The 21,759-nt window shown below is 54.0% G+C and overlaps 10 protein-coding genes across 10 annotated transcripts; 4 read left to right on the forward strand and 6 right to left on the reverse strand.

Annotated features, from left to right (window-relative positions):
* Nucleotides 1-2,919: 2,919 nt before the first annotated feature.
* PHYSODRAFT_248063 (hypothetical protein) lies at nucleotides 2,920-3,493 on the forward strand (the record flags this gene model as incomplete). The annotated part of the gene is made up of 2 exons (XM_009540963.1): nucleotides 2,920-2,968; nucleotides 3,123-3,493. The coding sequence occupies 2 exons, from the start codon at nucleotides 2,920-2,922 to the stop codon at nucleotides 3,491-3,493; spliced, it is 420 nt and encodes a 139-aa protein (XP_009539258.1).
* A 341-nt stretch (nucleotides 3,494-3,834) lies between these two features.
* Nucleotides 3,835-4,585, reverse strand: PHYSODRAFT_342480 (hypothetical protein; the record flags this gene model as incomplete). Its single annotated transcript, XM_009540964.1, has 4 exons — nucleotides 3,835-3,866; nucleotides 3,911-3,998; nucleotides 4,040-4,372; nucleotides 4,487-4,585. The coding sequence occupies 4 exons, from the start codon at nucleotides 4,583-4,585 to the stop codon at nucleotides 3,835-3,837; spliced, it is 552 nt and encodes a 183-aa protein (XP_009539259.1).
* A 26-nt stretch (nucleotides 4,586-4,611) lies between these two features.
* PHYSODRAFT_348627 (hypothetical protein) lies at nucleotides 4,612-5,707 on the forward strand (the record flags this gene model as incomplete). The annotated part of the gene is made up of 1 exon (XM_009540965.1): nucleotides 4,612-5,707. Exon 1 carries the CDS (start codon nucleotides 4,871-4,873, stop codon nucleotides 5,705-5,707), a length of 837 nt encoding a protein of 278 aa, XP_009539260.1. The 5' UTR covers nucleotides 4,612-4,870.
* A 740-nt stretch (nucleotides 5,708-6,447) lies between these two features.
* PHYSODRAFT_362563 (hypothetical protein) lies at nucleotides 6,448-7,465 on the reverse strand (the record flags this gene model as incomplete). Its single annotated transcript, XM_009540966.1, has 1 exon — nucleotides 6,448-7,465. One exon carries the CDS (start codon nucleotides 7,463-7,465, stop codon nucleotides 6,473-6,475), a length of 993 nt encoding a protein of 330 aa, XP_009539261.1. The 3' UTR covers nucleotides 6,448-6,472.
* Nucleotides 7,466-7,713: 248 nt separating this feature from the next.
* Nucleotides 7,714-8,574, forward strand: PHYSODRAFT_289256 (hypothetical protein). The gene has a single exon (XM_009540967.1). It carries the CDS (start codon nucleotides 7,748-7,750, stop codon nucleotides 8,015-8,017), a length of 270 nt encoding a protein of 89 aa, XP_009539262.1. The 5' UTR covers nucleotides 7,714-7,747; the 3' UTR covers nucleotides 8,018-8,574.
* Nucleotides 8,575-9,285: 711 nt separating this feature from the next.
* Nucleotides 9,286-9,693, reverse strand: PHYSODRAFT_248077 (hypothetical protein; the record flags this gene model as incomplete). The annotated part of the gene is made up of 1 exon (XM_009540968.1): nucleotides 9,286-9,693. One exon carries the CDS (start codon nucleotides 9,691-9,693, stop codon nucleotides 9,286-9,288), a length of 408 nt encoding a protein of 135 aa, XP_009539263.1.
* Nucleotides 9,694-10,619: 926 nt separating this feature from the next.
* On the forward strand, nucleotides 10,620-11,200 carry PHYSODRAFT_307890 (hypothetical protein; the record flags this gene model as incomplete). The annotated part of the gene is made up of 2 exons (XM_009540969.1): nucleotides 10,620-10,775; nucleotides 10,808-11,200. 2 exons carry the CDS (start codon nucleotides 10,620-10,622, stop codon nucleotides 11,198-11,200), a joined length of 549 nt encoding a protein of 182 aa, XP_009539264.1.
* Nucleotides 11,201-14,445: 3,245 nt separating this feature from the next.
* PHYSODRAFT_342486 (hypothetical protein) lies at nucleotides 14,446-15,623 on the reverse strand (the record flags this gene model as incomplete). Its single annotated transcript, XM_009540970.1, has 4 exons — nucleotides 14,446-14,617; nucleotides 14,690-14,957; nucleotides 15,000-15,132; nucleotides 15,222-15,623. 4 exons carry the CDS (start codon nucleotides 15,621-15,623, stop codon nucleotides 14,446-14,448), a joined length of 975 nt encoding a protein of 324 aa, XP_009539265.1.
* Nucleotides 15,624-16,395: 772 nt separating this feature from the next.
* On the reverse strand, nucleotides 16,396-16,701 carry PHYSODRAFT_392162 (hypothetical protein; the record flags this gene model as incomplete). The annotated part of the gene is made up of 1 exon (XM_009540971.1): nucleotides 16,396-16,701. A coding segment is annotated over one exon (306 nt), but the record flags the coding sequence as incomplete, so codon positions are not given.
* A 400-nt stretch (nucleotides 16,702-17,101) lies between these two features.
* Nucleotides 17,102-21,312, reverse strand: PHYSODRAFT_342488 (hypothetical protein; the record flags this gene model as incomplete). Its single annotated transcript, XM_009540972.1, has 11 exons — nucleotides 17,102-17,232; nucleotides 17,274-17,385; nucleotides 17,781-17,937; nucleotides 19,264-19,395; nucleotides 19,429-19,637; nucleotides 19,727-19,912; nucleotides 19,977-20,047; nucleotides 20,124-20,228; nucleotides 20,444-20,535; nucleotides 20,612-20,810; nucleotides 21,273-21,312. 11 exons carry the CDS (start codon nucleotides 21,310-21,312, stop codon nucleotides 17,102-17,104), a joined length of 1,434 nt encoding a protein of 477 aa, XP_009539267.1.
* Nucleotides 21,313-21,759: the final 447 nt, after the last annotated feature.

Genomic DNA, 21,759 nt, shown 5'->3' on the forward strand with positions numbered 1-21,759 from the left:
GTCAACATTTCCCAGGTTAGGTACTCGATACTTTTGCCTACTTGAACAGGCAACAACGGTACTCTCCCGCTCAAGTTCATGCGCTCCGCACTCAACATACCGAAAATAAACTTCAACGGTGACGTACGGTCGCGGAAACTTCCCTACTTAAGTTGCGTTGCCGACCCGTCAGCGGCCAATCAAAGGAGAACGCAAATATGGATTCCGGGCTCACTTGAGCTAACTATGCTTTAAAAAGGTGAGCCCATCCAAATAGAAATAAAGCCATGCGACTGCGCGGAAAGCCAGCAGGTTTCCCTACTTTCGTTACGGCGACCCCTCAGAGCTGTCACCGGGTGACAGTTTCAGGGCGCCCCTTCGAGTAAAAAACATCCGTGTCTTGGTTTGAGTATGCGCGGGTGGTGTTTTTACTCAGCCAATCAAAGTTGTTGCATGTGCGCAATACCGGCGCCTCTTCTTTCGCTCAGGGTGCTGTTTTATTCCGAGAGTGCTGCGCGCAGCGCTCCATGCTTCTTCCACTGGTGCGACAGTCTTTCAAAACCGTGCGAATTCGGTGCGAATCGTATTTAACCGAGAACAGGTGAGCTCGTCGTTTGCACCGCCAATTCCGCTATGCTTCGCTTCGCTCATGGCGGGCAAGGCGTCGGTAAAAAGATAGTAACTACTTCGCAGTGCAACTACTCCGGCCTACGCGCCGACCATTGCAGACCTCCGCAACGCTCCGGTTGCAAACGGTCTCTCTAAGGCCTCATATGACATATGCTAGGTTGGAGTTTCGCACCAGTCGAAAGAAGTCTTTCTTCGCGCTCACGACCAGAATAGAACGGCAGCGGCTCGCTGTATGGGCAAGTGATGTCTTTATTTGACCGAGCGAAGCACGGGCTGCATGAGCGCCGAAATAATGCATCTTGAGCAGGAGCGCAAGACATAGAAGCAAGCAAGAGGCGCTGACACGTAACAGCATTAGGAAAGCGAGCAGTTGTAGTTGTGCGGGCTTGAGTTCGAGCAAGAGTAAGAGCACAAAGAGGTATAGCAGCCGCGCGTGCAAAAGCAAGAGAACCAGCGTATCACCAGAGTTGAGTGGCACCAGCACTAAGCAGAGAAAGCGCCCATCCCGACAGAGGCGCTGCAGTAACCTGCTGCAGCGCTGCCGCTGCCAGCAGGGCGAACAAGTCGATGATCTCATGTCGGTGGAGATGAAGCACGAGAACACGCCGATGAACGGTATCCGTACGGATATCGTGGCGGATGATGCGATGAGGAGCTAGATCCAAACCTACGAGCTCAGAAGTTGAAGCAAACAAGGTAGAGAAGAGTAGATCTGGGAAATCTCAGCGTAGTAGCTCAGGAGCTGGAGCTATTGGGATAACTCAGGGTGGATCACGAGCTGAGTGTATGCGCTAGCATTAGCGCGAGCAACTCGAACGACGGTAGTAGCAATTGTAGAATCGATAGCAAAAGCAAAAGTAAAGCAAGTTAATAACAATACTAACAGCAGCAATATGAGTGTTCCTCGTAATACTACAGCAGATTTTTTTCTTTGCTTTTGTTTGCTTCTAGTGTTAGTGACCTGAGAGATATCGTGCGCGAAGAGCCTCGAGCAGCGCTACTGTTTTTTACTCGAAGGGGCGCCCTGAAACTGTCACCCGGTGACAGCTCTGAGGGGTCGCCGTAACGAAAGTAGGGAAACCTGCTGGCTTTCCGCGCAGTCGCATGGCTTTATTTCTATTTGGATGGGCTCACCTTTTTAAAGCATAGTTAGCTCAAGTGAGCCCGGAATCCATATTTGCGTTCTCCTTTGATTGGCCGCTGACGGGTCGGCAACGCAACTTAAGTAGGGAAGTTTCCGCGACCGTACGTCACCGTTGAAGTTTATTTTCGGTGGTGCGACGCTATGTTGAGTGCGGAGCGCATGAACTTGAGCGGGAGAGTACCGTTGTTGCCTGTTCAAGTAGGCAAAAGTATCGAGTACCTAACCTGGGAAATGTTGACACGAGTCTACGTTTCTACTTTAGAAATTGCGAAAAGCATAGTGAAGCTATGTGAAGCGCTCCGATCGCGACCATAGTGAAACGCAGTGTTTCTTTCATAGAAAACATTCACAAATTTGGCGAACCGACTCTGCGTGCTCTCAGCTTTAAGATCTGAGAGAATATTTTTGACCATGTTGAAGTGGTACCTATTTTTATAAAAGGACCACAGCACTTGATTCGCAGCTACATCGCCTTCATGTCGATATCTGCACGACGGCAGGCAAGTGAGGTAGGTCACTTGGTCTGAGAGTGACGTCGGTTCTAATGCTTTCGTATCTTTGTATAGAGGCCGGGAGGCAACGAACAGTGATCCGCTGCTGAACCAGTGAGCAAGGTGTGTGGAAATCACAGCACGAGTTTGCGTGCAATAATACCTCAGAAGTCGTCGCAACACGCCAGACAACGCGAGGGCACACAAGTAACCATCCCTTTGGTCATGATCGGTAAATATGTGGATGGCTACGACGTGCCAGCGGCGATGACGGTGATAAATCGAGCGTTGCGTTTGAACAGGTGATAAAGTGCCGAGCAACACAAAGCAAGACCAACATCAAGTCGTTAGTATATGGGGTTATTCGTTACTTTGTAGAGAATGTAAAAGGATGGCCGAATTCGGTTTCAACCGGTTGCACTCGAATGAAATCCGAATGCAACCGGTCAATAAAAATCCGGATTCTGATCCGGGTTCATCCGGATGCAATCCGAATTTATTTTGGGACATTTCTTTGTACACATTCTGATTTTATCCAATCATGATCACTCAAAGGATAGATTTATTCGTATATAGAAGGAGACTCCATAATGTAATAAGTCAAATAATCCGAATGCATTCGAATATAGCCGGATTTATTCGATTTTCAAACCGGTTGAACCGGATGAGCCAGAAATGCCAATCCGAAATCTGAATGTCATCCGATTAAATTCTATTAGTTTGTGTGTGTTCGGATAGAGGTCTAGTTGGTTTGATACCACGCTCACTTGAAAACAGCTACTTAAGTAAAGCAAAATAATACCCAAGTACAGCATCATACAATGAAGCCCAGAACAGCAAAACACAATAGACCACAACATAAGAAACATAAATACAAGGCCCTGGTGTGAGCGTGTGCGACCCCGGATACGGCTACAACGGCTATGGCTACAACGGCTACGGCTACAACGGCTACGGCTACAACGGCTACGGCTACAATGACGGCATCGCTCTTGCGGTAGCCTACCCGAGCAACGGCGGCGGTGCAACGGCCAGCGCATCTGCGACCGCGAACGCGCGCAAGCTCCACTCGGTGGTAACTGAACCAAACCCGGCTCAATTGGCAGCTCGAAGTGTGGAGACACCCAAGCGCGTGCACGTGGTAGCACACCTCGCAGTCGCATGTGTGTGCGCAGGACACATCTACCCGAGCGGACAGAGCCTCTCAAGGCCTCTGTCTGTACAGGGTATTATTGCTTATGAGTTTTAGTCTTCGTTTGTGTTCGTAGCAATACAATACAAGTAGCATTCGTTCGTTTCTTACGAGTTGCATTTGCTTTCATTGAGCTCACACTCGTACAGTATAAATGCGCTTGTGATACCGGGTATGCTAGAAGCCACCACTTATTAACAGTGGTGTCCTTCGTCGAGATAAGTGGTTGACGCCTTGGTTGTGTGTTCTAGTCATAAACTAGATCAACCGACCGACGTCCGTGAAGCTCGCCCGCATTCGCGTAAGTGGTACAGCACCTCCTTTCGGTGGGTCCACATTTGTACTGAACTTTGTATAGCTTAAGTTGAAGTTAACTGCATATGGAGGAGCCAACCAGATCAGATGGACGGACAAGTATGATCATCGACCGCTCCCGGAGCGGTCGATGATCATATTCGTAAGCAGGAACGGCACATTGCGAGGCCTCGAGGATCTTCTTGAAGTTCTGCACGCCCTCCAGGCTCTCCACCTCGAAGATGTTCTTGGGCGCGACGAACTTGGGCTCGAGCGGCCAGTGCACTCGAACGGGCGGATCTCTTGCACTTCACTGGCCTTGCGGATGAAGGACGCCGCGACGAAGTCGATGTCGTGCTCCACGCCCCAGTCTAGGTCGCGGTTGTCCTTCTCCAACAGCGCCGGTAGTTCCACTACGAGACCGAGCAGGTTCACGCCTCTGGGACTGCCGATCTCCTCTGTCTTCTTGATCTGGCACGTGATCTCGCCCTGGCCCACGACCGTGCACGTGAGGCGGATGAGGCCGTCCGGCAGCAGCACCATGTCGCCCACCTTGACCGGATCGGTGTGACACCGGGCTTGATGTCTCGTCGTCGACGGCGTCGATTTCGAAATTACTTCATCCAGCCGCAGAGGCTTCTCCTGGTAAGCCCCCCCCCACCCGTTCCGGTTGACGTGCAGCCACAGCGACGACTATGCTGGTTCAACGCTATTTCTGCGTCGTTATCAGACCACGCCATGCCTGTCGAGGCGTACCGTTGCCCCACCAATACTCGCGGCATCGAAGCGCCTGGCGGCTTGAGGCACCAGCTCAATGTTCATCGACTGACACCTCCTTGAAGCATGGACTGCCATTGTCTGCCTTGCGTTGACGCCAGTGAACACCACGCGGACGGGAACACCCGAGTGTGCGAGTCACAAGCACAACCCACCGACTCAGTTGGCGACCATGCGCCAGTGCGTGTCAACTCGTCCATTCTCAGTTGAGCAACCAACCAAAGTGCTCAGCTTCTGTAGTAACCACACCACAACCCCACCAAGCAGAACTTCTGCTTCTGCTGCAGAAGCGTCGACAGACCCCCGTAGCGTAGTATTGGCCCAATCAATTGAAGTTCAATTGAAGAGTCTACACCAGATCAGATGCGCGTACTCCATAGTCTCCCCTTCAACTCGTGTGGGGCCTTCTTCAAGTACTTTGGGTTGAAGTCTGCAGCTTGGCAATGCAAGACAAAAGCTCAACAAGGTGAATCCGAAACCAGAAACGTCTGGGATATCGTCGAACATGAGCCAACCACACTCACGCAGAACCCTCCAAACCCAGCGAGTTCCAGGCAAGCTGGTCATTCTCGAGACTCGACAGCATTGCGCGACGATCACTCGCCACCACCAGCCCAACCGGCTGAGCACGTCATATCGACTCGTCCGTCAGAGACGTGCAGGTCTGGTTCGCCGTCGTCAGCACCACCCGATTCCAAGCTGACCCACAATACGAGTCGTATCGTAGAAGTTCTACGTCTGCAGTCTGGACGAGTCCACGAGCAACATGCCGGCGGCTCCAATTCCGTGTCAACCTCCAGCTGTTCAGGTTTCCAGCAGAGCAGCAGCAGTCCGTCGTCGTCCCCGCACTCGCACGGCTTCTCCCAAGTCGACTCGGACGCGTGGCTTCCGGCCCCTCCAGATCTACCAGAGAACCTCGATGGTCTGGCCTCGTTCGTCGAGCGAGCAAGCGCCGCCAACGCGAGGGATATGCAATGGAACCAGGAAGAGCTCGACTACTACTCGGAGATCCTGCGCGAGTCCGGGCGGTTCAAGCCAGAATTCAGCAAAAGTGCCGTCGGCAGCGGCCACACCACCACCAGCAGCAGCAGCCACTCGCGACGAACTCAGAGCTACACGCAAGGTTTCCACCCGGTCACCTCCCTGCCCCCTCCCGACCACGCGAAACTCGACCGTAGGGCGACTGGGTGCACCTTCTGAAGAAAATCGAGGAATGAGCCATTGCAACAGTGCTCGACTATGAATAGCTTTACCGCACAGATCATTTACCGCATAAGGCTATCTATCCCACGAAAGCCAACGCATGGTCATTCAAAAGCAATGTTGACGTAAAAAAAAACAATCTGCGCTTCTTCACTGCATTTCGTTGCGTTCCGCTTGCTTCGCCCGAATAATTTTAGATATCCGATATCGCATATTCTGCAGTTGACAGTTTTGCTGGTTCTGGGCTGCTTGCCGGCTGACGTCACCTCGCCGTACTGCGACGACGGACTGTGGAATGCAAAACTTCGGTGCAGAGTATAATATAATGTGGCATTCTACATGTAGATGCCGTATCCATGTCTTGTGGTCGAAAATTTTCAATTGGAAATTCAAAACATAACCAACACGGGTAGGAACTGTAGGCTGTAGGCCATACTTCTGCCGCTATCGTCATCCCTCCCGTCCCTGCGTTCCAACGTATTCAGCCTCTCAGGCGTGGCCAAGGACACGGCATCAAGCAAACCATGTCCTGTGCTGACTACCCATTAGTTACTCACCGAGAGCACGGGCGCAGAGCGCTCATAGTCGTCTCGATCCAGCAACGAAGGGACCCCCGTGGTCGCCTCGCGAATGTGCAATATCAGCGTGTGCCAAATGTCGACCCACCCATTGCAACCCGCGTACCAGTAGATGTAGCGAGCATCACTGTTCATGCGCTTTCGTCCACTGCGCCGACGGTTTCTCTAAAAAAGTGGTTGATTATTAGTTAACAAGAGTGCGTCTCCTTCGTTTGCCGTTGCCCGCCAGATCTATTACCTCACTGTATGTGCGCTTGCCGGCAGCCTTAATATTCTGGCGTAAATCGATGCCGTTGGCCATGTACCCTCGCTGGAGCAGGAACTCGCCATTCTTTTCATGCTCACGGATCGCCCTCTCCGCCGTTCTCGTCTGACGAGACAAAACGCTCATTCGAATGAACTCACCATCTCGCAACGTTGGTGTCTGGCTTGTGGTGATGCGGTCTCGTGCTCTCCTTGTTTCGGGATCGAATTTTGGGATGTGTTCCACTTTCTTGGAGTTGGAAATGTGTTTTTTGCGTCCAGCCATGATAATGAACTCGTGCGTCAGGTCGGTCTTCTGAGGATTGCGAGTGGACGTCCTGGACTTCCAGTTCAGCAGTTCTCTAAGCTTCCGAATTTCAGTCAGTAGCTCTTCGTGACGGGAAGCGGCGAGAGCATCAGAAGTACGGGCAGCAGCAGTTTCTTGGCGAGCAGAAGCTATCTCTTGGCGATGTTCTTCGAACTGACGCTGAGCTTGCTCCCGTACAGCAGCAGTCTCCTGGCGAGCAGCAGCGATATCGTGGCGATGTTCTTCCGACTGGCGCTGAGCTTGCTCCCGTACAGCAGCGGTCTCTTGACGGGCAACAGCAGTCTCCTGGCGCGCAGCAGCGATCTCTTGGCGATGTTCTTCGAACTGACGCTGAGCTTGCTCCCGTACAGCAGCAGTCTCCTGGCGAGCAGCAGCGATCTCGTGGCGATGTTCTTCCGACTGGCGCTGAGCTTGCTCAAGTCGACGATTTCCATCTTCTCTTACGGCGGCTGTCTCTGCCCGTGACTGATCAAGTCTATCATTAATCTCCTGGATACTTCTTTTGGCCTCGGTGCGTATCGTATTAGCCTCGGCCCTGGCGTTTTGAGCGTCTTTCCTGGCTGCGCGTAGATTGGCGCGCAGCTCGTCCAGCACTTTCCGGTCCATACCGCTTTTTAAAAAATGAAAATGAAAGCGCGCGCAGTGCATCAACGAGGTTAAATCCAAACAAAAAACCTTGCACAGATGACGTGTCGATGGTTGCACCCTTTTGTACCAAATGTATGGTACAGCGTTTCTATACCGCGCCACCAGGACCAGCCAGACACTGGCGCTGCGAAGGATAACGTGCCCCATGAGCTCATGGGCCTGCACGCGCAGTTCGTCAAGATCCAGGAGAAGAAGCAGGAGCTCCTGGAGGAGGAAGGCAACACCGTCGACGATGAGTGAATGAAGCTGTCCAAGGAGCGTAAGCGCTGGCCCAGCAGCCGTGTCAACATGAAGGGCGAGGACGAGCTGTGGCGCGATGAGGACAGCTGTTACGAGCAGGAGGATGCGTACGTGTGCCTGGAGGCCGAGGCTCGCCAGACGAAGGTCAAGATCATCGCGGCCGACCTGCTCGCGCTCAAGACGGAGATGAACGCCCGTACGCGCTCGCTCGTCCAGCGCTGCACGCGTCACCAGGCCCTCCGTGCTGCAGAAGCTGCTCGCGGCGGTTAACGAGTACAACGAGTGGGGACAGGTTTTCGAGCTGGACGCGCTGGTTGGGTATATGCCAAAGAAGCCGAGGACATGATTGAATGCGTCACGTCCAGACTGCAGCACGCCAACTCGGCTGTGGTGTTGTCCGCTGTGAAGGTCATTATGAAGTTCCTGGAGAACGTCTCGGACGCGGACACCGAGAGGAGCTTGTCCGAGAAGATGGCCCCGCCCCTCATAACGCTGCTGTCCGCGGAGCCTGAGATCCAGTACATGGCGCTGCGCAACATAACCTGATCATGCAGAAGCACCCCGCCATCCTGGCTAACGAGATCAAGGTCTTATTCTGCAAGTACAACGAGCCGATCTACCTCAAGATGGAACCATGCCTCCTCTGTTGGAACGTACCCAAGAAACTCCATACTTATATATATAAAGTACTTCAAGTAATAATAAAGTATATGTTAGCCGAGATTGAAAACTTCCCATAACTTCATTATATCAGATTTCATCCGTTACCATGGCTGTTTTCCTCGTCTTTCTCCTGCGGCTTCTACACGTACTCGACCTGTCTCCTTCAAGGAGACTCCTTGGTCCACCTGCAGACCACCGACGCTCTCAATGTCAGACTTGTCGCCCTTCTACCGACGCGACGATCCATTCAGGTCCTTAGCACGGTCGTTACGCTCCTCTTGGTGGATCACGCGGTGCCTGAGTAAACACCAACTTCTGCAAGTCGGCAGTACGCACGGCCTGCTGGATCCGAAGTCTCGCCTCCACCTTTGAGTGCTCATGTAGCGAGTCGAGGACTCAGTAGCCAGCGTTGTTCATCAGCTCCGTGTGAAGGCAGATCTTCTCCTCACGCTTGGCCTCCTCGTCCAGCAGGAGCTTCGTCTCCTTGTCGATGAGCTTGTTGAACTGGGTGATCGATGATACCGTCGTACCAAATGCGGGCCGTCGAGTAGTACGCCAAGCTCTCGCGCTCGTACTTGTTCAAAGTGTGCTGCTTGAAGGCTGCCTCCTCCTCGGCGGATCAGTTCTCTTTGCGGCGCTCGTAGTTGTCACGCTGCACCTCTGCCAACACACCGGCAGCCTGCTCTCCGCCCATGACGGAGATGCGGGCGTTCAGCCACATGTACAGGAAGCGCGACGAGAACGCTCGACCGCACATACCGTAGTTGCCTGCATCGTACGACCCGCCAATGATGCACGTGATCTTGGGCACAGCGTTCGAGACGGCCTTTACCATCATGTCACCGTCCTTGGCGATACCGCCGTGCTCGGCCTTCTTACCCACCATAAAGCCCGCGCTGGCTGCACAACTCGATGAAGTGAGCGGCCTTGACGGAGAACTCGGAGAACAAGATGTCATAGTTGGCCACAATACCCACTGGGTTCCCGTACAAACGCGCGAAGCCCGTGATCATGATGGGGCCGTACTCCTTCTTGAGCTCGTCGAAACGACTGCCGTCCACGATGCGGGCAATGACCTTCCTCACGTCAAACGGCTTGCGGGAGTCTACAGGAATGACGCCGCCAAGCACGTTTGGCGAGTACAGCGGCTCCTCGACCGGCGTCTGCGTGACGAAAGGCTGCTTGCGGTAGTTGAGGTTGCTGACAAAGCGCCGCGCGATATCCAAGGCGTGAGCGTCGTTGTTAGCATAGTGGCCGGTCACACCGGACGTGCGGCAGTGCATATCTGCGCCGCGCGAGCAGGTCGGCCGCGATGATCTTGACCTTCGTCTGGCGAGCCTCGGCCTCCAGGCACACGTACGCATCCTCCTGCTCGTAACAACTGTCCTCATCGCGCCACAGCTCGTCCTCGCCCTTCATGTTGACACGCCTGCTCGGCCAGCGTTTACGCTCCTTGGACAGCTTCATTCACTCATCGTCGACGGTGTTGCCTTCCTCCTCCAGGAGCTCCTGCTTCTTCTCCTGGATCTTGACGAACTGCGCGTGCAGGCCCATGAGCTCATGGGGCACGTTGTCCTTCTCGTCCACGCAGCGCCAGCGTCTGGCTGGCCCTCCGTCGGGGACAGTCGGCACGGTTTGCTCTCTGGCAAGCTGCGACGCGTGGCATACTCGACGACCCTCCACACGCGGTGTACACGGGTACTCGCGCCCATCAACCCTGGTGACTGTCCATTTCTCTGTGCCCATTTCTCTCGAGGGTACTCGCGTTCAACCCTTTTGACACTCAAGCAGGCCCAGATTTTGTCACCAGGTTTGATGGGCGCAAATTTTGTCACCAGGGTTGATGGGCGACTAGTGCGTATACGGGTTACTCCCTCCACCCGCGGTGTATACATGGCATGGCAACCATGCCATGTCATGGTAACCATGCCATGTATACACCGCGGGTGGAGGGAGTAACCATGATTGTTACCCAATTAGAAAACATTACGTACAGGAAAACAGAAAGGCGCGAAGTGCAACGTGCAGACGACCTTGGCGCGTGTGGGCTCCAGCCCGTCCCAGGCCGCGGCCATGCAGAGCTACGTGACGATTCAGCAAGGCCGTAGCCACCGGCCCCCGATTTCTTCATCGGTGACACAGCACCAGACGGATCTACCGCTACACCTCACTCCGGACGGCCGAGGACGCCGCGCCGTCCGCTGCCATGATGCACTGGCACTCGGACGCCGTGTGCTACCTCCAGTACTCGAGCAACGGCCAGCTCCTGCTCTGCATTGCTCATGTCCTGACACTTGGAGTCGGGTCGTCGCGCCTACCTTCGTGGACCCGTCACCAAAGCGCTCGTGCTGAACGCCTCTTTATGGTAATGATGGCCTTGTCTGGCTGGACACGGAGGGCACGGCCGGTCTCGAGGCCTCGCAGCAGTATGACGCGCATCTTCTCGCTGGCCACGCTGCTCGGCAGCCTGCTGTGTGCTCCAAGCCCATCTACAACAGCCAGGGCAGCGTGGACGAGAAGACCATCAACGGCCCCAGCTTCATCGTCAACCTGGCCACGCACATCAAGGCCAGCGCGTCGGACGACGGCGAGGACAAGGACATCATGCAGTTCCACAACTTCTTTTCATCCTTCCTTTGGGCCATGAGGGATTTCGTGAACGAGGATGGAGACCCCATCTCCAGCAACGACCTACGTCGAGAGAGCGCTGGCCGACCAGTCACGCGTCACCGCCAACTTGAAGCACAACGGCATTGGCGCAGGACTTCTTCTGGGACCGCGACTGCATAACGCTCGTGCGTCCCGTGCACGATAGCCACGCTGTCGCTTGCAGGAGATGACGTCCGCCACTGCGAGTTCTGCAGGCAGGCAACTGATGCGTGCGTGCTGATGCACTGCCACGCGTGTCGACGGGCGTATCATGCCAAATGCTTCTGGCCTGCATTTAAGTAGTGCGTAGTTGGGAACGTCACGCTCAGAATCGGCACGTTGAACGTGCCGATTCTGGACCAACTGGAGCAGCTCAAGGCACCTAAGCGTCGTGGCAACATTTTCCGGTGTGGTGTGCGTCGTGTAGGGCTGCGATTGTGGATTTTTGGAGTACGACGTGCGCGCAACCGGAGAAAGTGATTTACTATCGCCAGCGGAAGCTGGCGGAATGAGAGAAGCAGCGCAAGAAAGACCAGAAAGACAAAATGAAGAAGAGCAGCGCTGCGGAGCCACCGACTTCGACGCCAAGCCGCTCGAACTCGAAGTCACGCAGTCGGCGTGTACGAGGAGGCAGCGCAGCGCTTGCTGATGAAGTGGCTCACGCGCGGATAACACAGCCTCCGATGTCGCGGGTTGTGGGTCTTGATATGGCGAAGGGAAATGATAGGCCCTGCGAATGCGGTTGATGGTGATGGATGTGGACGGCGGCGTTGACACTCTCAGCAGGTGGACAGGAAACGGAGCAAAAGGGCAGCAAGATAGCAGAGCGACAACAGGAGTCGCATTCAGCACAAGGTGCCACGCTTCTGCGGCATCAAGAGACCAAGAACCAGCCAGAGCTGCAGCGGCCAGCAAAAACCGTTCTGTCAAGAAGGAACAAGCAGAACCTCAGGTAAACCAGAAACCGAAATGGGTCGAAGGTATGCGGTGTTACCAGTGTTTTTTCGTGCACATGTACGAGGGCACGCGTGATACCAAGGGCGTGACCGATACGGTGCTACCGGTGTGGCAGTGGACGAACGCTGGAACCAGCGGCTGGTCGGAGTGCTTGGGTACTGCAGCGTTCAACAACAACAGCTCGACCAGTCCTCTGTGCACACCGAGCCCACCCCCTTGGCTAAAGCCACACGGCCACCAGTGTTGACGGTGAATGGCCGAATGAACAGGAATGCCTTTTTCACATCGTCAGACACCTCCCTGAAAATCAGGCGCGAGAGGAAGTCACGCGCAGGAGCACTAAGAGATTCGCTTCGCTTCAAGAATAATCCGGAAATATATTACGGATAAAATACGGATACTCCAATACTTAACTCCAGTGGAGCTATCAGGTACCCCTGTAACTCCTTGAGTCTGCGGCCCCTTCTCCATTTAGGGGCTGGTCGCGCTGGCTGGTGGCGTGGGCGCGCCGGACGTCGTGCAGGCCAAATCTGTACCAACCTATAAATACATTCAGTCTTAGATCTACCGCTTTTCAAGTCAAGTCGTCCCCTGCAGACCAGGGACATGTGAACGACTGTTCACTTGAAGTTTGTATACTCCTGCTTCCTCTGTTAAGAAGTGCTGTGTGCCCCGTCACATGCCGGCCGGCTCGCTGGGGTCGGGCTCGGCCACAGCCAGGATGAGCAGGTTGGCGGGGCCGTTTCTCGGTTGTGGAGCTTGACCGCTGAGCCGACCGTGAGCGCGGTCCAGTGCGCGATGTTCGGTTCGTCCACGCCGCCGGCGCGGCGCCGGCGGCGCGGTTGAGCGCGTCGCTGGTGCCGGTGAACGTCTCCTTGAGCACGTGGCACTAGGCCGAGTTGGCCTCCTTGTCGACCAGATGGTGCCGGCGGTCCTCGATGATGGCTGACGGCGCGAGGTGGTTAGAGCACCTTTAACCTTTATTACATGTATTGTGAAACGCGGTTGGAATGTCCACGCCTTATTAGCTAACATATTTATCTTAATCGGATTTGAATTTCCGTACATAAGGGTATAAAACTAGCTACAAAGCGAAATCGGTTAGCAAATAGGAGTGTGTAATCCTGCTTGGACAAGCTGGCGAGACTCGACTCGGTCTAATTTAGCGACGGCGGCTAAGAGCTACCAAGACGCCTTTGGGCCAATATCGCCCGAAGTTTGGAGTCGTTCATGCCAATAAGGCTCCGACCAGGTTGACTATCTAGTGCACCACCTCTAAATGCTTTGACACCTTCCATATTGCACGCTGCAAAGCTGGTGACTTCTACAGAGCTATAATTATTTAGCTCAAATAGCACGGAATGTCGACTTCCACGGCGACATTCCGCCTTATTTACAAACAAATCTGTTGCGAATCGGATTAACCACATGGACCTGCTTGCTAATCGCCATGATAATTCCTAGTCTAAAATAGAGGCGGGGATCTAATTAGGTGATCAGTCGAAAGAAATAAGACTTCGAAGTCTAAATTAGCCAAAACCTTGACGGATTTACTATCCGATTAGACATTCGGGGTGCCGATCACAATATTGTATCCCCCAATAATGCGACGCACCGTTATTATAGTTGAGCAGCTGGTTTTCAGTTAGGAGGGGGTATCTAGACATCTGATGGTGAATGGCCTTCTATTTGTGGTTTTGGGGTGTTTTTATCCTATAGAAGCCTGATATGGTAGAATATCATCAAATCTCCGACCGCACTTAAGATGATAGGTATACAAATCCCCAGTCAAGCGCGGTCGGAGCATAACAGTATTACCCTACCCCTTCCCAAAGTGTTATGCATACACAGTCCAAGATAGATTAGTCGTCCCGTTTGCTCATTGGTCGGAGCCTTGGGATGGATGGCACGGAGCGAGTGTAGCGAGCCCCCGCCTAGTCCGTGTGCGTAGCACACGGACTGTCAAACCCAGGACCCAGCAGTGCTCTACCTAGCAAGCGGAGGCGACGCGTGCGAGCCGCAGCGGGCTTAGGGTTCTGGCCCAGCGAGCGCAGCGAGCCTTTAGGGGTTTTAGGTTCGCGCGTAGCGCGTAGCTGGGTGATAGTTAAAGGTGACCCCCCTCCTATCCGCATGTTTTGTGTACGAGTCGGAGAAAGTCGGAGGGTCGGAGGTTTTTGGGTATGGAGCTCGGAATTCGGAATGATGGTCAAATAGTCATATTAGTAGTCATATTAGTAGTCTTATTAGTACCACCGATGCCTCACTACTAATAGATATATCATTCTACTATTGCCAGAATTTGGATAGTAGTAGTAGTAGTATGACTACTAGCCAGTATTCCCACTACTACCAAACCCTGTCCGAGAACTGCGACTCCTTGGTGGAGCCGTCCAGGATGGCGTCGATGCAGGCGCGCGTGTCCTTGATGCTCATGCGTAGCCGCCACTGGTGCAGCCCGTGTTGACGAGGTAGACGGACGTGTTGTGCTTCTGCAGCTTCTTCGCGTACTTGGTGGGGTGCAGCGGTAGGAAGGCGGCGCCGAAGCAGGCGCTGAAAGTGGCCGCGGGCTCCGTCACGCCACGCTCCGTGCCGGCAACCAACCTTGGCGGTGTAGCCGGACAGGAAGTGGTACATGGCCTGACCGTCGCTCAGCTTGGACACAGGCGGCAGCACGCCGTAGGCGTGCACGCGATGTTGGACGGGTGGCCGCCGCTCGATGTGGGCTCGTGGTTCAGGATATGGTAGATCGGGTACGACACACGGCCGTTCTCCGTCCTGGACGTGTTGTAGAAGTCGGGCTCCTTGGCCTCGGCGTCCACGAACGCGTTCTCGAGCAAAGCATCGCGCTTGATGGTGTTGTAGATGTCCGGCTCGTTCTCCTGGCTCAGGTTGACGGTCTTGGCGTAGCAGCCGCCCTCGAAGTTGAAGATGCCCAGCCGTGCTCGTCGTCACCGATGAGGTAACGCTGCGGCCCGTGCCCGACAGGCCGAAGAAGAGGGCGGTGTCACCGTTTTGGCCGCGCAGTGCATGGCCATGATGCCGTCCAACGGCAAGAAGATGCCCTTCTTCTTCTCACCGCGATACCAGGTGCCGCCGATGACCACGTCGTTCTCGATCTTGAAGGCAACAAAGACCTCCGAGTTAAGACCGTGTTTTTGTAGTTCTTGTTAGTGCCTTGCAGGCGTTGACGATGGTGAAGTCGGACTCGAAAAGCGTAGCCGTCGAAGACGTACACCTTCTCGGCCGAGCTGTAGTGCTTGGTGACCGTCTCGTACAGCTCGTCGAACACCTCGGCTCTCTCGGGATGGTTGATGTCGCCCCACCAAATGTTCTGGCTGGACGGGGCCTGGTCCATGATGTACTTGTTCTTGGGCGAGCTGCCCGTGAACTTGCCCGTGTCGATCGTGTATGTGCCGTTCTTGACGAACTGACCCTCGCCGTTCTTCGCCTTGTGGGCGGCGATCTCGTCGTAGCTCAGGTTGCGGATGGTGTTGGCGTTCGTCACGCCGAACTTCTCGATGGCCAGCGACGTGGCCGTCGGGTTGGCGAACGTGCGGAGCACGAAGGGCTTCGCGAAGGCGGCGGGCCTGGACGGCGCCATCTTCATGGCAGTCTGCAGTAGAGGGCGACTTTAATCAATACACACAACCCGCAACACTAGCGCTACCTCTTCCATTCATGCTTTACATGTCCTGTAATCTCTCTCTTACCTTGAGGTCTACTGTATTGCTGGAATTGGACGCTGGAGGCTCGACTGTCCGGGCATCGGCCGCTGGGTTGGCTGCCCTTGGAGCGCTGCCGTTGAGGTGGAGGGAGCTTGAACACTTGGCAAGGAAATTAAAGAATGACGGCCCGGCCTTGGTAGACCCCGGAGAAAGCGCTGTCGTATCACACCTTAGCACCTAACTTGCGTTGCTAGTACTTCCAGCCGCGCTCAAGTTGCTTCAGGGTGTCCACCGAACGTTGGCGAGCAGAGGGGCGCCGCTTCTCCACATGTTGGCGACTAGTAGAGCCACGTTCCTTCAAGGTGTCCATCTGAAGTTGGCGACGAGCAGAAGACTGAGATTCTCGCCGCGTCTCCACTTGCTTCTGCTGCCTCGCAGGTTGCGGCGGTGGAGGAGTCGTCAAGTCGACTACAAGCCGTGCGCGTTTACTCCCACTCTGATGCTGTTGGTCGAGTTGCAGCCTCTCACGCTGATGCTGTTGCTGTTGGTCGAGTTGCAGCCCCTCACGCCCACTCTGATGCTGTTGGTCGAGTTGCAGCCTCTCACGCTGATGCTGTTGCTGTTGGTCGAGTTGCAGCCCCTCACGCCCACTCTGATGCTGTTGGTCGAGTTGCAGCCACTCACGCCCACTCTGATGCTGTTGGTCGAGTTGCAGCCTCTCACGCTGATGCTGTTGCTGTTGGTCGAGTTGCAGCCCCTCACGCCCACTCTGATGCTGTTGGTCGAGTTGCAGCCACTCACGCCCACTCTGATGCTGTTGGTCGAGTTGCAGCCTCTCACGCTGATGCTGTTGCTGTTGGTCGAGTTGCAGCCCCTCACGCCCACTCTGATGCTGTTGGTCGAGTTGCAGCCACTCACGCCCACTCTGATGCTGTTGGTCGAGTTGCAGCCTCTCACGCTGATGCTGTTGCTGTTGGTCGAGTTGCAGCCCCTCACGCTGATGCTGTTGCTGTTGGTCGAGTTGCAGCCCCTCACGCCCACTCTGATGCTGTTGGTCGAGTTGCAGCCTCTCACGCTGATGCTGTTGCTGTTGAGCTTGAGACTCGAGTCGCTCTTTCCTCTTGTTGTGGACTTGTGTGTTCAGGTGAGCCTTCATGTTTTGATAGTGCGTCCTTCCATCGGCATAGCCCAGGCTGTACTGCTTGCAACATACGCTACACCAGTAGAACCTGCCGCCGAGATGCTTGAATATCGGGGCCACGCAGGCCATGGAGGTGGAAGAGCAGAACTTTTGATGTGATGGCGCTTAAGACATTCGTCGGGTTTCAGCATTTACTCGGTTACTGTTGAAACATTTTAGCATTCGATTGTTGTTGAAACGAGTTGAACGTTTTTTTTATCGACTGTACGTGTTCAGCATTTACACGTATTCATACAAAGTCGTGCTGTACACGTACACGACTGAGGCCGTGACGTTGCTCGAGCCCGAGTACGCCAGGAACGGAGGCAGTGCGTTCCGTTGTTGGTGCAGGCGTCCCTGGGCACCGACGCCTCGGTCAGATTTGAGTTCATTCATGCTGTGCTCGGGCGACAGGATTGCCGACGACGGTGGATATGGTACGACAACAGCGTGCAGTACTCCTTGATCTCGGCCTGCGGCCCGAACGACACGAACTGCTCGGCCGTGTACAGCACATCTGCATACTTCCAAGCACACCATAGCACATCGTAGCATGTATTAAACACTGCTACTAAATATCAATTCAAAGCACACTCTTGCTTTACCCGGATGTTTGGCCTGACCTGGTGTTTTACCCAAAAAAAGTTCCGGGTAAAAGTTCCGGTCAGGGTGAAATAAGGGTAGTAAAAAATCCTAAAACATGCGCTCATTTTCACTAAGAAAGAGTTCTGGGTAAAAGTTCCGGTCAGGGTGAAATAAGGGTAGTAAAAAAGGTAACCTACTTGCACGTGTACGATGACGATGAGAGTCAGGTCGTCTATTGAGTTTTTAGAACTGCTTCAACAGCGGCGGCGCTTTGCCCAGCGTAAGCGGCGTGACGGGGTCCTCGGTGGGGTTCCCTTCGCGATGTTCACGAAACAGTGTAGTCGCCCGCCTTGTTGCCCAGCGCCAGATTATCGAAGGTGTACGTGGCTCCGACCTCGTACTTCTCGGCGCCGAGCGGCGTGTGTCTCCTCAGTCTGCGTTGCTCCTCGCTCTCGCCAAAGTCGGCAATGCCCAGCTCGGGCGCGTGGTGTCTGGCAAAAATGAAGATCGGGTCCCATGGGATAAATTGAGACCTGTATTTATCCCAAGAAAAACCCACTCAATAAATTACCGTTTTAATTACTTACATTCGCGTGTAGCGCGAGATGGACGCGTCGCCGACAGGGTCAACATTCACGTGGGCGATTCATAAAGACCAGAGGTATACGATATTAAAGGCTTTTCATTATGTGTTGGACCAGCAACTGTTTACTTTGATAAGATTTATGGACAATCAGACTCTATAAATTACGAAGGCTGTGTTTTTTTTAACAAAAACCTTGATATGAAATGGGTGACCCGTACATCAGATACACTATTCAAGCAAAGAGGGCATCGCTAAATTCTAATATATAAAAACAGCGCGGAAAGTAGTATCACCGGTAGACTCTGAAATAAATTTCAGAGAACATGTACCCTGCGTTTTTTTTGCGCTTTCATACGTTTGCTGTAGACGTATGAAAGCGCGAAAAACACAAAAACGGAAAGACTAAACAGCAGACATAATTAAGCATTTTTTCGGTTCTTTGCGATGATGCAGCATCCTTCTAGACCTCATCTGTCTATATATACGCCGCTAAAAATGCATGCACGTGCATGCATCGCATCATGCGGCGCAGCAGATCCCATAGTTTCCTTACGTCCTGTTCCTTGCGATGATGCATAGGCTATATATACAGTACACCATCTATGTGCCAGAATCGAAGACATTGCACGCCAACGGCCACACACTGGTGCCTCCAAGCCTCCATCACCCGTGGACAAGGTGCAGATGCCCAAGTCGGATACACCGGAGTTCAAGCGCCTGCAAGACCTGCACGCTGGAAGTCTAGCACAATTCTGCAGGCGGAATGCTGCCGAGGCATCACCGCCCAGTTCTCAAATAGCCCCGGCACTAGTGTCGGGGCCCAAGGACTCAACTGCGAGGTCGTGATATCTCTTCACGTCAGACGGACTGCTGCTCGGCAACACTCTGGTCCCGGACTTCTGCATGCCATGATGCCCAGGATCGCTCAGTCAACAGGCAATTGAAGTTTCATTTTTCGATACCCTCCCGCTGTAGTATTACAAGATTTACCTTGTTGAATTTTGCGACGAGATGTAGGTGAACTACACTGGACTCCAAATCCACAGGCGACACGACACGACTCAACTCAGCTCTGCGCTGCTCTTTGGCAGCCACAGTGAGCGACTGTGGACTAATGGGGATGCTGCTTCTGAAGGTCTGAAGCTGGCCACCAGCACCACCTCGACATGTATCTACACCTTTGCCCAGACTTAGTTGTCTACGCACGAGTTCATGCCTAGAAGTCGCGTACTTGTCCAGCTTCTCCATTCCCACTAGCGTTGTCTTATCGTCGCGATCCTTCTCGATAGACTGAGCCTGGTTGTACTTGACCAAACGCTCAGCATGGCACGGAGCGCCCTTCTTAACACCGGCGGCCACACTCCTCCAGGTCAGCAATGAACATGTCTAGCCAGACTTCTTCTCCACCGTCACTGCCTCAATCGACGCCGTGTTGCTGGCGATCTGGTTCACCTTCAGCAGGAAAGCGTCGCAAGCCTTCTGCTCGATGGGATTCGTCACCGCCAGGTCGTCGCCCACGATCTGCGCGACCTTGCAAGCTCCGTGGGCGCTTGGCCGGGCGGCATCAAGTCCGTCTCGAACGTGCAGATGTCGGACTTCAGCACGCTGTGGCAAGCAAAAGTAAGGCTGTGGAGCCTTGACGTGGACGAACTACAAGGCGGCACGTGCTGGCCCAAGAGCACCAAGGGCAATACGGCCTCGAACACGGCAGGAGGACAGGAGCACGGTGGGGATGTAGACGACCAGTTGCCAGACTGGGGGAGCTTTTGGAGATGACGGAGGTCCCAATGGCCATGGTCGTGCTGCTGAGCCGCTCCGTCTTGAGCCGTCGCCGCTTCTGCTTCCACGACGAGCTGCTGCTGTTGCTCTTGCTGCTCTTGCTACTGCGCGTGCTGACGGTGGACTCGGCGTCACTGGTGTTTTGACTTGCAGAGCCTACCTCACGGCTTGAACACCGTGTTCTGGCAGGATCATTTGGTCCGCCGCATTCACCTCCCAGTTCAGCGACGAGCAGTCTATTGCGACAAAGCAGCAACGAATTGTGAGTGCTCGATACTCTCACCAACGTGATTGCCTCCAATGGCTACGTACACTGCATCGCGTCTTCGTGCCGAGCTAAGCCCAGCGCGGCGTCGCTGACCGAAATTGTCGAATACGCAAGACTCAGCAGCTCTGCAGTGCCCTCGCGGGTGGCAGCTATACAATAACCACAACAATGCAACAACAAGGGTCAGGCCAGCATCAACTTTAACACAACAATTCAATGAGAAGAAGAAGTGCGCGCACTCTTTAGAGCCTCGATCAGTCCTTTGCAGCGACGGAGACCAGTCGTAGTTCATTGCGGCATATTATACGCTGCGCAGCCAGGTTCCTGTCCGCATAATCCGCAAGCAATCGTCAGCAACTCCAACGCTGCCACAGCGCCTTGCCGATCTCCCACACAGCACGGGAGCTCCTCGGAGTTCTCCGCGCGATGCGCTTCCACAGGAACCGCGCGTCATTCCTGTACGAAGAAAGACTACATGTAGGATTTTTTCAGTCTGCCAGTCCGCCATTTTGTAGCCATGTTGCTCACGCACATTTTCTTCGCCAGCAGCACAATGAGCAGGTAGCTTGCATAGAAGTCCGGGGTCAGCGCGGCGGCGAGCGGCACGGTCGTCGCAGCGGCCGCCACGAGCTCCAGCTCCTCCGACAGCGTCTTGAGTGGCTGCGCCAGCTGCTGCTGCGCGTCCTCGCGGTCGCTGGCGGCGGCGTGGGCGGCCAGCAAAGCTCCTCGCGCTGCGTCCACAGCGTCAGCACCAGGTTCTCCACTCTCCCGAGCCTGGTGATGTCCCTAAGCTCCTGTTGCGCTCGTTTTGCTCGAAAGCAGCAGCTACGGCAACCGCGCACCGGCAGCCTGAAAAAAAAAGGATTCTGCTGTGCGCCAGAGAGGCTCCGAGGGTTTTTTGGCGACTGTGGCTAAGCAATCGCCTGCAGCGTCAAAGTCAATAGATTACACAACCAAAAAAGTGTTAGTTCCACAATAATCTATCGATAGGTCTCATCTCTCACCAATGAACAGTGAAGTGATCTGAAACGTTGAAGACCTCCAACTACTGCAGCACTTCTCACAGCGCGCCAGGTCGTTGGGTAATGCATGTTGCTGTGTCTTAACGCCAGAAACTATCTGCAAAAAAGAAAATAATTAAAAAAAAGTTAAGCAACCTTCTTGGGGTCAAAGTAACTTTTAGCGGTCGGCACCTTGTCCTCGCTCTAGCAACGAGAAGACTGGGGCACGCATCGACTTCAGTACGTCTAGAACGCGCTCGATAGGCGAGCGCAGCTCACCGTCTCCTTTTTTCTACTGCAGGTCGCGGAATCGGCAAATTCAGGAATGAATGGTGGTGTTGGGTGCTTTTTAAGTTTGAGCGATTCTGACCTTGAGAACTTCAATACTACCCATTCAAGTATCTTAAGATCTGAGTCTGAAGTATTCAGTATAGTTGAAGTGTTAACTTCAACGGGAGGCTTCATCTGATCGGCTTCAAATAATCGGATGTGGGCTGCGCTAGCAGCTTTAGTGCTATCCCAGAATAATAGTCCTGTAATCCCTTCATTTTGTGATCCAAACTGCTGGTAAGGTGCTGCGGAACATCTGCCCTCTGAAGCTCTGCGTCGGAGTGTCTTGCCAATTGGCGTGATTTTACAGCTTTTCGTGGTCCTTTCGCTAGCGGTATTCGTATCAGCC

This window comes from Phytophthora sojae, assembly GCF_000149755.1.
Source record: "Phytophthora sojae unplaced genomic scaffold PHYSOscaffold_17, whole genome shotgun sequence".
NCBI classification, from domain to species: Eukaryota; Oomycota; class Peronosporomycetes; order Peronosporales; family Peronosporaceae; genus Phytophthora; species Phytophthora sojae.

Excerpts from the sequence above, each read along its gene's own strand:
- PHYSODRAFT_289256 (XM_009540967.1), top strand. The coding sequence starts at position 7,748 with ATGAAGCTGTCCAAGGAGCGTAAGCGCTGGCCCAGCAGCCGTGTCAAC.